This window comes from Canis aureus, chromosome 4 (genome assembly GCF_053574225.1).
Source record: "Canis aureus isolate CA01 chromosome 4, VMU_Caureus_v.1.0, whole genome shotgun sequence".
NCBI classification, from domain to species: Eukaryota; Metazoa; Chordata; class Mammalia; order Carnivora; family Canidae; genus Canis; species Canis aureus.
This window is the reverse complement of record NC_135614.1, coordinates 41,280,818-41,294,237: the sequence shown is the minus strand read 5'-3', so window position 1 is coordinate 41,294,237 and position 13,420 is coordinate 41,280,818. Positions and strand designations below refer to the sequence as shown.

Below are 13,420 nucleotides of genomic sequence, written 5' to 3'. Positions count from 1 at the left end.
TCTCAAGGATCTCTAGGCAAGGAGACCTCCAACTAGCCATGAGCAGTCACCTGGAGGGGATGCAGCTCTGACCTGTTAGCAGCTATTGGGAAACTTGGTTTTTTACTTCATACCCTATTTTGTTTGTTTGTTTCATGTGTTTCAACCAAGAGAATGAATTTCTAGTATAAAACAAAACCCACTGGAAGTCTGGTTTGGAGTCACAATCTGGCTCTTTTGCTCACTAATACTGGGTGACCCTGGCTAACATGTGACCTCTCTGAGCCTGTTTCCTCATCTGTCAAAATGGGTTTAGTGCTATCTATCACCTGAGGTGTCTGGGAGGGTCTGATGAGCTGATTCCTACACTTCTTATCAAGTGGACAGGGTGTCCCCTCCTGGACTGGGGTTCTGGTGTCCCTTTGCCGCAGCCGGGCATGCAAGCCGATACCGCTCCTTCTCCTCCCACCCACTCTCTTCTTCCTGAAGGACAGAACTTCGGGTGTGTCTGCGGGCAGAGATAGGGAGCAATTCAATTCTGTTATTGCTTTTGGTGAGAATTACATCACAATTTTGAATCCATAGTGGGCCCCAGGCCAGGGAACCTGTTGAAATAGGTCAGTTTTATTTTTATTTTTTCTCTTTCTCTTAGAAAAATAATTCATCTGGCAGCTTCTCATTCAGGAGTTGGTTGTGTCTCTGGAACAAGGAAATTCTTAGTCAGGCCAGAGGGCTGGGATGAGTGGGACAGGGGAGGGAAGGGATGTGGTTCCAGGCTCTGTCCCAGCGATGGGCAGTGGCCCAGGAAGGACCAGGCCACCTCAAACTTCAGGCTGCATCAGCCTTCCAGGCCCTGCTGCTATGTGAGCCCCTAACTTGAACCCAGGTGCCTCTCACTGGAGCCCCACACCCTGGCTTTTCTTTAAAAGAACTTTACATTTTTATTATAGAAAAAAAAAAATGCATGCTCATCATTGTACCTTCAGAAAATCCATAATTCCACCCCCAACGACAGCATCAGTTGACATCTGACGCCATTCCATCCTGTTGGCCATTCTTTCTGTGCGTTTCTAACCACAGCTGAGATCACGCTGTGTGTGCAATCTCATATCCTGCTTTAAAAAGTAATATTTGATTGTTAACTAATACAAGAATATCTTTTTTTGCTTCAAAAAAAAAATCATGTTCAAAATACAAAAATATATAAAGGAAAAAGAAGCAGAAGGAAAAGTTTCCTGGGGTGTCATCCTCCCCAGAGGAAGCCTCTGCTGAGAGTTGGGACTCCCTGCCCACCCCTCTGTATGTATGCGCGTGTGTGTGTGTGTGTCCATCTGTCCGTCTGTCTACAAACATATAGCATGTTTAGGTGGGAGTATTTTTTGGTGTTTTGCTTTTATTTTAACATAATTGGGCACAACTACGTGGAACCTTTCTGGGATTTCTTGTTTTTTTTCTGCTAATATCTTGGAGCTATTCTTATATTACTCATGATATTAGTAAGATGATAACCACAGTGGCCATTTATTCCACTCCTACTCCCAGCCAGGTTCTGGCCTGAATTCTTTGGCTGTGTCAGTGCATTAAGATGAGAGGTGCTCTAGCAGAGTGGCCAAAGGGTGTGGCCTCTGGATTGAAACTCTGTGGGTTCCAATCCAAGCTCCACTGTTTCTTAGCTGTGAGATCTCAGGCAAGTTACTTAACCTCTCTGTGCCTTAGTGTCCCCCACTAGGGTCTGATAACATCTTCCCCACAGGGATGCTCAGATGGTGTATTCTTACATAAAAAGCACTTAGAAGAATATCTGGTAATTTTTTTAAGATCCTCACAAGCTTCGGATAGCTTCCTCCTCACAAGGAGGAAAGTGAGGCACAGGAAGGTTAGGTAAGTTGCTCGAGGTCCCAGAACTGGTAGGGGGCAGAGCCAAGCTCTGAGTCACTGGCCTGCTCTGAGCCGCCTCTCCCCACACGTAGATTTAGCTCTGCCTTTGTACCTGCTGCACAGCATTCCAGAGAGGGCTGTTCCATCGACCAGTCCCCATTGACAGGCAGCTGGGTTGCCTCCAGTTGTCACCATTTCAAATAAAGTTGCTCAGAGCAGCCTTGCACACACGTCTGGACATGTGTGTGTCTGGAGAACGGGTTCCTAGAGGTGGGGCTGCTGAATCAAACAGGGACCTGTTTGCATTTCTTTTAAATCAAACATCACGGCATCAGCATTTCCCACATACTACAGATCCGTGAGCGTCATTTTTAATGACTACATCACGTTTCCTTCTATGGATGGGCCCTCACTCACTTCCCTATCCCTACTGAGGAATACGATTGTTACCATTTTTCCCTTTTAGGGTTGGCGCACATGTAATTGCTTCCAGCTGTTCTTTCTCTGTGTTGCAATCTCCTTTCCAGTGCTTCTTTCAGAGAAATTTCTGCGTTTTCATGGTTTATAAACCCATGCCACTAGGCCATCTCAGGGAATGCAGCTGGCATAGGCCTGCCCATTTTACAGATTGGGAAGCTGAGTCACAAGTTGAGAGTCACATTGGAATCAAGGACCAGGACTCCAGTCCCATTCAGTATACTGAGAAGCCAGAAAAGTGCCCAAGCTCCAGGAGGACAGGGCTTGAAGGTTTAGACTTTGGGTAAAAGAAGATGTGAATGGATGAATGATGAGTGAAATGAATGAATGACTGCCTGGACCTGTTTGCCCAATGAATCCAGAGACTGAGACACATCATGTGCTGCCATTTGTTAGGCACTTGGCCTGTACTATGTACCAGACTCTGGTCTAAGAATTTTCTTTTCTTTTCTTTTCTTTTTTTTTTTAAGATTTTATTTATTTATTTATTCATGAGAGACACAGAGAGGCAGACACAGGCAGAGAGAGAAGCAGGCTCCATGCAGGGAGCCCGATGTAGGACTCAATCCCGGTCTCCAGGATCATGCCCTGGGCTGAAGGCGGCGCTAAACTGCTGAGCCACCTGGGCTGCCCTGTTCTAAGCATTTTCTACACATAGTCATTATTTGATCCACATAGTTCTCCAAGGAAGGTCTAATTATTATCACTCTCATTTTCCAGAGAAAGAAACAGGCATCGAAGGGTTATGTGCCTTGGCCGGGGTTTCACAGCTGGTGAAAGGCAGGGCCAGGATTCAGACAACATTTTAACCCTGACCCTCTGCTTCTCCCTATAGCCTTGCATTTAGCAGAGTCACCCCTGCACCCCGCAGTCTTCCATACCTCACCCCATTAGCTGCTACCTCCCCCAGCTCTTCCCCTTCTTCCTTTGCAGCCTCAGGCAGTGGCAGGGATGGGACATTGTGGGCTTGCTCCCCTTTGGCCCAGCCATCACCTTCTCCCCCTCTGTTGGCTGCTTTCCTCTCTGTGGCTCTGGGCCCCAGACTGTGAGCGCCTACATGGCCTGAGGCCCACCTGTCCATGGAGTGGATGGGGCATGGTGGCCCAGGAAGGAGAGGGCCCCCCCCCTCATTGTTTCAGGTGTTTGTGACTCTTTCCTCTCCTTGACCCCTGCAGTGGTCGGGCTCGACATACAGGATGAGATGGGCAGGCATGAGGTGGGGCACATCGACAATTCAATGAGGATCCCAGTGAACAATGGGGCCGGCTGCCGCTTTGAGGGGCATTTCAGCATCAACAAGGTATGGAGACCCTGCATGGGCCCCTGTTACCCAATCCTCATCCCGTTGGTCCCCTTCCTACCAGGAACTGGATGGTAGAGCTGTGTGCTCACTTGGCCTCCCCCCAGCGAGAGCCTAACTCGTATCAGGGTGCCCTGACGTTTCCTACTGAGAATCCGGTGGGGGGTTCCAGGTTTCCCGAGGCATGGAGCCCCCACTGGCTGGTTTAGGAAGGGGCTACTCTTCTTCCCAACAGGGAAGGCCAAGGGTGGTGAGAAAACCATGGGATTTCCAGCGCTGAGTGTTCATCCCAGCTCCTACCCCTCTTGGCCAAGCAGCCCCCTCCAAGTCACTGTACCCATCTTAGCCATTTTTAGGGGGAGGATGTGATAATGACACCACCCAGCTCACAAAGTTTATATGAGGACCAAACGAGCTATTACGAGCTCATTGTCCCATTGATTTGGGACACTTTTATGGGATGCCTCCTGTGTTCCAAGGCAGGGAGGTTCTTGGCTTGGAGCCGCCCAGAACAGGGGGAAAGGAATGGAAGAGTTGGAATAAGTGGGCAGATTTCCCTCATTGGCGGAGCTTCTGTGCAGTAGGGGGAGACTGACAATATACAAACTGAAAAGCATTTTGATGGCTAGGAGACAAGGAGGGAGAGTGGGGCAGTTTGAAAGTACCTGGTAGGCCCCAAAGGACAACTGAGGCATTGCTATTGTTTTGTTGCTAGAACCAGGAACTTCAGCTCCCAAGATGTGAGCACGTGCATCTGAGAGTGCCAGGGATCCCTGGCGGGAACCAGCAGGTTGCTCCACACGTGCTGCTGCACCCTTTCCAGCTCCTCTTACATATTACGTATTACTGCGGGGAGCCTCCCAGGAACACCATGAGGTGGCCCCATGTTGCAGATAAGGACACTAAGACCCAGAGAGGTGGAGTGTCTTGCCAAGATCACACTCCATGTTCCATACATAACTCCCTTCCCAATCCCAGCCAGACTGAGCCATTGGCCACCCCTGGCTTCGGCTTGCCCACTTATAGCCTCTGTCAGAACACCTTTCCTCTGATCCCTGACATCTGACTCAGACATTGCGAACTCATTGGCCACACCCAGCCCAAAGACAAGTTACATGCATCCTGTACAGCGTTCAAACACGTCAGAGCCAATATCTAAAGATTGGGAGTCCAGATTCTGGCTTTTCAAAGTCAGAGGCTCTAACCACACTGGGCCCACATCCCTTTGGCAACTGCCATCTGGATCCAAGGGGGGCAGTTGCCCCTTTAGATAGGGCATGTGCCCTCCACTCCCATGGTTCCTGTTGGGTGGCTGCAAGGCTAGGCTGGGCCAATGGTGTGACTGGACGTGTCTCTCCCCACGTAGTCTCAGGGCCTCTCCTCCCCACATGGCCTCTGTGTGTGTTCTTCCTGGCAGTGGACTTCTTCCATGAGAGCCCCAGGCTCCCTCAAGTGCTAAAGCAGAGAATGTCACATCTGCCACATTTTAGGGGTTAAAAATAAATCACAAGGTCAGTGCTGTGCTCTGTGATTCAGATTTTATGGTGGTTGTGATGGGAAGCCATTTGAGAGTTTTAAGCAGGGAAGCAACGCAGTAAGACTTACAGTTTAGAACTAGATTATCCAATATGGTAGCCATTAGCCATGGGGGGCTCTTTACATTTAGATTCCTTAAAATTAAATACAATGAAAAATTCAGTCTTTCCATCTCATTGGTCACATTTCAAGTACGTTATTCAGAGAGACTAGTGGCTACCATAGTAGTGCTATATAACATTTTCATCATCAGAGAAAGTTCTGTTGGACAGCCAAACTTTAGAAAGCTCACCATGACAACTGTGAGGGGAGCGCAGAGGAGAGGACCAAGAGCAGAGGTCATGATCCACGGTTGTACAGTGGAGTTGGAGACAAGCGGGCAGACTAGGGATGTGGAGTCAACAAGACTTACAGATCAGTTGGATGTGGGTGGTGAGGACAGGTGTGAAATCAAAGCAACTTCTTAGGTTTTTTTCCGGACAACCAGGAGGTCCCTTTCTAGATACAGAAGCTTGGGCAAGCATGGATTCTATGGGCGATGGTCCTGGGAAACAGTCGTTCAATTCTGTATGTGTTTCATTTGGGATTTCCCCAAAAGATGTTAAATTGGAGATGTTTCTGGGGTTCAGGATAGTGTTCTGAGGTGGAATGTGAATGTGGGAGTCATCAGTGAATAGATGATGTTGGAAAAGTGTCCATGGCATCAAAAGGTAAGAACCCAATACCTTTTTTTTTTTTTTTTTAAGATTTTATTGATTTATTTGTGAGAAAGAGAGGCAGAGAGAGACAGTATGAGCTAAGGGGAGGGTTGGGGGCAAAGGGAGAAGCAGGCTCCCCACTGAGCAGAGAGCCCAACACAAGGCTCTATCCCAGGACCCTGAGATCATGACCTGAGCTGAAGGCAGACACTTAACTGACTGAGCCACCCAGAGGTGCCCCAGAACCCAAGGTCTTGTTGCAAATGTGGTTTAAGGACTGATTTCTAATATATTCCAGTGTTCAGGAGCAGGAAGATGAGGGGATGACGACAGATAGAAGGGGCATCCAGGCAAGTAGGATGGGACCAGGCCTAGTTGGGCCCTAGAATATAGAAGAGACCATGGATCAAAGAGGAAGGCTGGTGTTGCATGGGCAGGGTGGACCACTGACCCAGGAGCTGCAGGGAAAGCCAATGACATGGGAGAGAACAGGGCTGCTGTACAACCAAGGCCTTGGAAAGTACAGAGGGCATGGGGTCCAGGCCACAGTGGAGGGGTGGTGGCCTTGGAGAGGAGGGAGGGTGGGCTCACAGGGTGATGGATGAATTGGTGGTAGGACCAGGCTCTTGCTCTGCCCCAACCTGTGTGCCTGGAGAACTGCTGCTTACGCACAGATTTTATTGATGGGGTCCCTCTGGAGTCCCTCCTTCCCCTTCCTCTGAACACGTTGTCCATTATGCCCTCTGTGTTGTTACCATCCATCTCACTGCTTGACTCCTTTGACCATTGTTCCCCATCCCTTGCTGATGAATTCATGCCTCTCGCTATTGAGTGTCTGCTGTGTGCCTGGCTCCACACTTGGCACTGGGATGCAGTCCTGAAAGAAACAGCTGTGGCCTCTGCCCTGGGTGGCACTGTGGTCAATTACGGAGTGATGGGCAGCCCACAGCTAAACCCTCAACCCAATGTGTAATCTCGATGAAGCAGCCATGAAGAGAATGGAGAGGGTGTGAGGGTGGAGCATAAGGGAGGAACCCCATTGAGATAGGGGCATAAGGGAAGGCCTGTCTGAGGGGTGATGGCTGAAGATGAGCAGACACACACACAAATCCCAACTGTGGGGGCCTCCCCTCGGGAGTGTGATTGCCCGGCTTAAACAAATATTTATGCCCTAGACAATGAGCAAAGAACCTGTCAGGACCCAGCCTGGGGTGGACACAAGAAAAGCAGGACCACTACCCTGGAGATAGCCCAGCACCACACTCTCCTCCCCTTGGCAAATATGCCCAAGGCTGCAGTCAGCTCCCCTCAGACAGGCTGTGGTGGGGTCCCCAGCTGGCTCGGGGTGAAGTGGGACTGGTTTTTGGAGCAGACAGACCCTGGCGAGAACCCTGGCTATGGTGCTCATTGATTGGATGACTCTGGGCAGTGGAGCCTCTCAGAGCCTCAGTTTCCTCATCTGTAAAATGGGGATACTAGTACTGCCCTCCCAGGTTATAAGATATGAGCAAATTAGGGATCCCTGGGTGGCGCAGCGGTTTGGCGCCTGCCTTTGGCCCAGGACGCCATCCTGGAGACCCGGGATCGAGTCCCACGTCGGGCTCCTGGTGCATGGAGCCTGCTTCTCCCTCTGCCTGTGTCTCTGCCTCACTCTCTCTCTCTCTGTGTGTGACTATCATAAATAAATTTTAAAAAATTAAAAAAAAAAGATATGAGCAAATTAAACTACAGAGCACTTAGCACCCTGGGAACAGGGATAAGCATCGATGCCCCTTCCCTGGCCTTCCTTATCTTCCACCCATGGGAACATCCAGGATTTCACCAGCTGGCACCCACTGTCACCTGGGTGCAAGTGTGCTCATAAAATGTACATGGAGGACGTTCAAGAGATGAGTCTTCTCTGCTTGGGGAGGGCTGGGGATTCTAGGAAAATGTCATGCCAGCCCTCACCTTATGGCTGCCACCTATTAGGTTCTTACCTGGCCCTTTTCCAGATATACCCATTTAGTCCTTGTAACAGCTCTGAGGAGACCAAGGCACAAGGAATTAAGTAGGATTTGAACCCAGGCAGCCTGGCACCAGGTCCCTGCTTTCCGTCTGTGTCTCCCGTCCCCTTGTTGCTTCTCCCTGCCAGCATCTTGGTCACATGAGCTATGACCACTTGTGTCTATTCCCTCCAGGTCAGGCCACCCCCTGCCCTTGTCCCTTTGCATGGTGTGGAGCCGCCACCCTCCCCTGTCCTTGGCTTATGCCTCCTGGGAGCTCTCAGTCATGGGGTGCTCAGCAAGAGAACCAGCAGTGACAGTGTGCCCTCGAGATGGGTGAGGTTAGTAGCTGGCCCCTGCCCCTTTATCTCCCAGTATCAGGCTCACACTTGCCCTACAGCTTCCTTATCTGTCCATCAGGAAGTCAGCCAGCAGTCAGACATTCAAGGTCGCATGTTCCAAGCTGCACTGGCTGCCCCCAGCAGCCCAAACTCCCCGCTGAATCACCCAGCCTCCAGGAGGAGGGCAGGATGGGCTCGAGTTTGGGGACTGGCTCCATCTATATGTTTCTAAAATCTACAGAGACACTGACGTAGGTTCCTAAGTCACAGGCTCTAAAAGCATCGTCTTTTTCTTTCTTCAGCCCAGCGTGTGCTGGCATGAGTCAGCCACCTGTGATGGATTCCTTGTGGAGAGGGAGTGGGTCACTGAGTCACAGCCTCGCAGGGAGGCAGCGGGTGGCAGATGTGCGGGAGCCAGCCTCCTTGACTCACTTGACTCTGGGAGTGAGGACCAGGCTCCAAACCCCATTCTGAACTCTGCCCAGTGGAGGCCCTATGTCACTGCATGGAAAAATTCCAAAGGACACATGCCTGACGCTATTGGTTTCTTACTTCCGGAGGTGATAGACAACGGGGCCTGTAGTCCTCACTTTATGATGTGATTTATTTTTTTAAGATTTTATTTATCTATTCATGAGAGACACAGAGAGAGGCAGAGGGAGAAGCAGACTCGTTCTGCGGAGAGCCTGAAGCGAGACTCGATCCCAGGACCCCAGGATCACAACCCAAGCCAAAGGCAGATGCTCAAATCACTGAGCCACTTAGGCATCCCCTTATTATGTGAATTTTTTATAATATAAATGTGTTTAGTTATTTAAGGAAAAATGAAGTTAAAAAATATTTTTAAGATACAGTGGGCTTGGGTGCCTGGGGGAACTCAGTGATTGAATGTCTACTTTTGGTTCAGGGTGTGATCCTGGAGTCCTGGGATCGAGTCCCACATCAGATTCCTCACGAGGAGCCTGCTTCTCCCTCTGCCTGTGTCTCTGCCTCTCTCTGTCTGTCATGAATAAATAAATAAAAATATTTTAAAAAAGAAAAAAAGATGCAGTGGGCTTTACCCCATGTCCTGTCCGTGTACATGCTGTTCTCTGTTCCAGGAGGGTCCTTGTTCTGATGACAAACATACTCATCCTAGGAACCCAACCTAATAACAGCTTCCATTGGCTTTGCACTCCTTGCCTCCTTTAATCCTCCCAGTAACCCTTTGTGGTTAGCATCTCCATTTTGCCAATGGGAAAATGGGTATAGAGAGGTTACTGACCTTGCCCAAGGCACCCCAGCTGGGAGGTGGGGCTGGGCTGAAGTATTAGGCCCCTGAAGCCAACATCCCAGACTCCATTCCAGCCTCACCTACGATCTGAGGTCAGGCCATGCCCTTTCAGCCTGATACCTTCCCAGGTCAGTCCACAAAGCTCAGGTCCTAGTGAAGACAGAAGGATTTCTATAAGAAGCCCACAACTTTGTATTTGAAACAGGCATGCTTACAAAATAAGCCAACTTTGATGGCCTGCTGCTAAGCCAGAAGCTATAAGCTGTATTCCTTCCTCTAATATAGTTTACTAAACCTTCATTGAACTGGAATAAAATAAACTCGGTGTTTTTCAGCATGGCATTCAGGGCCTTTGCTGAACATCCCCACTCTCTAATGTCTGTTTGTTTCCTGCTGCTATCACCCTCTGTGAGCTGTTCTTTTATTTGGGGTTTGATAATACAGACCCTTCTGGTTCTTTACACATGCCCACAAACTGGGCTGGGCAGTTTCTGACCTCTGTGCTTATTCATGCTCTTCCATCTGGCTAGATACCTTTCCCCCTGTTCCCCCCTGTTCTCTTATCTTCAGAGCCTTAGTACAAGAGGGTTCTTTCTGCTGAGAAGCCCCCTCTGGACACTCCCAACTGAGCTGGGGCCCTCCCTTTGGCCCCCACGGTCTATACATTCCTCTGGCCCAGTGGGGTCATGCAGTCTCATATTCTGTTGCAAGTCTGTGTCACAACAGGCTAGAGGCCCATCCAGGGCCAGGCTCTGGTTTGGGCCATCTTCCCAAACCCAGCACATCCCAAGGGATGGCTGCATGTGGCTGTCAACCCAGGGCTGCTGTGGTAAAGGGTGGGAGGGAGTATCACGTCCTGCTTCAGTATGCCGAGTCTGAAGTCCAAACAGCCATGAGTTCAAACCACAGCCCTTGAGTGTTCCTTAGCAAGTGTCTTCACTGCTCTGAGCTTCAGTTTTCTTTTCCATAAAGTGGAAATTACCAGATGTCAAAATCAAAATTGCTATTTTAAGAATTAGGGCCATTCATCGCGTGTTCATTCATCCAGGACATACTTTGTGGGCCTCTGCCAGGGTCTGGGGAGTGCAGATCAAATCAGACCCAACTCTCCACCAGCATGGAGCCAACGTTCTCCAGTGAGGAAACAGAAGAAAGCAAGATGAAGATCAGGTGGCAGGTGCTGCCAAGTGCTGTAGCAGACCAAGGGGCTTGGGGAAGGGAGGTTGGGAGGCTCCCTGAGCAGAGGCCTGTGGGAAACCAGGGAGAGAGAGCCGCATCAAGAAGGGTTCCAAGAAGGGGTCACAGGCACGCAGGACCGAGGTGGGAACTCTGTAGCGCCATTCCTGGTGCCACAGGGAGGCTGGTATGGCCAGAGGGAGTGAGCGGAGGAGTGACACTATCAGATGTAGGGTTCAGAAGGACCCCCGGCTGCTGTTGAGGGAAGGCCTGGGAGTGCCAAGGGCAGGAACTGGGAGCCCAGTGGGGAGGCTGCCCCCACTGTCCAGGTCAGGGCAGCAGTGGGGGCCTGCGAAGGCCGGGTGCAAGGCATTGTGAGGGTGGAGCTGACAGCCTTTCCTGGTAGGCAGGAGGTCAGGTGTGAGAGAAAGACAGGGCATCAAGATGATACCTAGGGTTTGGCCTGAGCAGCTGGTAGAGGAGGGGCCTTTTGGTACAACGGAGATGTCCCAGCAGAATTCAGGGAGGTCCTTGTCGCAGGGTATCAGTACCTCTCCTGGGCTGCACTCTGCCAGGGCCCCAAGGCCCAGGGAGGAAAGAAGGCCACCATAGTCCTGCCTTCAAGGGTCCCCTGGTCCGGGGCAGTGGGGCAAATTTGGGTGAGTAGCAGAGTTGATTCGGATTTAGAGAAGGTTCAGTTGGTCTGTGGGCCTAATGGTTCAACCCACCATGGGGCCAATAGCCAGGAAGTTGCTGGTGGGCAGCTGCCATTTCAAGCCCTGGCCTGTGCCAGGTGCCCAGCTGGCTGCTTTGCATGTATTCTCTCACCTCATCATCCCAATGGCCCCCTCAGATAGCTTCTGTTACTGCCCCCATTCTATAGACGAGGAACCTGAGGCTCAGAGAAGGGCAGTAGTTCCTCCAAAGTCCCATGGCTTGGACCACACTGGGAGCCAGATCAGATATGTTCGACTCCAGGGTGAAGACCTGCACCCCACCCTCTGGGGCAGCCAACGAGACTACTCCTGAAACTTACATCTCTCCCCCAGGTCCCAGGCAATTTCCACGTGTCTACACACAGTGCTACAGCCCAGCCACAGAACCCGGACATGACCCATGTCATCCACAAGCTCTCCTTTGGGGACACACTGCAGGTGAGCAGGGTACACACAGGTGGCATGGCTGGGGGTGGGTGTACAGGGACTGTGTCTCCTGGAGCCTTCTGTCCTCTCTGGGCACAAAGATGACGTCTCAAGGGGTGAGGAAAAAGAATAGAACTAGATAAAGGTCAGGTGGTCTTTATCTGGACCTGAATCTCTGAGTCTCTGCTGTGTCAACCAGCTCCTCCATATTATCCTTCCTGAGCGTGGGCCTACAGTTTTATTGACAGGACCAGTGCCCTAGGAACCTTGGGCTGAGACTTGAAGCCTGGGGAAAGGGATGCACTTCCCATGAACCAGCACTAAGTGCTAGTGTTTTCTCCATGCCGACGTGGCCTTATGAGGTCTGAGGGGGTGCTGTGTGTTTCCCGGTCATGGAGCTGGGCCCACAGGAGCCACTTGTCTCGGGTCCCCTAGCAGATCTATCTGATGCCAGTGTGCAGCCTGTGCCCTTCTACAGCCCTTTTGGCCTTCCAGCCTAGTGCCATGTCCACTCAGTAGAGGTCCCATGGTGATGGAAGCCTCTGACAATCCTTGGTTAGGATGAAGAGAGCCATCTCCAGCGGGTCCAGCCCAGCAGCTTCCTGTGTGGCAGCAGTGAAGGGAAACTGAACACAGACCACCTGATCTCCACCAGCTGCAGGCAGGTGGGGGGCTTGGATATTCCCTCTTCCCCACTGCTCGCTGACTCTGGTCCAGAAGGTAGATTCTGGAATTGAGGCTCAGAGTGGGGAGGTGTCTGCTCCAGCTACAGCACTGGGATCGGGACCCTAGGTCCTGCACCCAAGCCATCCTTGATGAGAATCCTGTTTCCTGGTTAAAGGTATTGAAGGGTGGATTCCCTCCAGGGATTGTCGTGTGCACCAGGAGCACACACACCATTACGCCACTTATGTGCACACACATCTACTCAGACTCACACACACACTCAAAAGTATGCCCTGACATACATGTGCTCATATGTATACCCTAAAATCCATCCCTAAACGCACACACCAAACATACACACGCACGGACTCTTGCACAGAGCACCGCCCAGAGACATGCACAGATTCACTCATGTTAGAACATCTCATATACACACGCATGCCCACACTGCCCCACGCAATGGACCTGCCAAGCACCGTCCTTTATACTCATCACCTCCTCTCACTCTCTTAGCACCCCAAGAGGCAGATACTTTCTTTATTGTCTCCATTTTACAGGAGAGGAAGTTGAGGCCCAGAGAGGGTATACAGTCTGTTGCAGAGCATGAGTTAGAACCCAGAGTCTGGCTTCGAGCCGCACTGCTGGTACTGCCTCCCCTGTGCACCCTCCTGAGGGTATGCTGCCTGTCAGGCACGTGTACACTCACACCCCCACTCTCCACTCCACATCGCTTGTGCTTCTTTCCCTGTTGGCACCTTGTGCCCAGCCTCAGGGGCCAGTCACCACCTTTCCAGTCCCTTTGGAGGCCACAGAGATTTTCCTCTCGGAGACAGCGCTTGGGAATAGAGAAGGCCCAGGCTCCCTGGGGGCCATGAGCCAGACTCCCTGCCTACACGCTCAGTGAAGCACAGCCCGCCCTGCTATAGACTCCCTTCACACAGGGTTCACATCCACATGGTGCCGTCTCTC

At 51.1% G+C, this 13,420-nt stretch overlaps 1 protein-coding gene across 1 annotated transcript in view; it reads left to right on the top strand.

The window, feature by feature from the left end:
- The window catches only part of ERGIC1 (endoplasmic reticulum-golgi intermediate compartment 1), a 102,573-nt gene that overhangs the window by 64,292 nt on the left and 24,861 nt on the right, over nt 1-13,420 (top strand). Inside the window, exons 6-7 of the mRNA XM_077895519.1 lie at nt 3,510-3,634; nt 11,693-11,797. Coding sequence (XP_077751645.1) covers nt 3,510-3,634; nt 11,693-11,797 — 230 coding nt within the window. The remainder of the gene's footprint in view (nt 1-3,509; nt 3,635-11,692; nt 11,798-13,420) is intronic.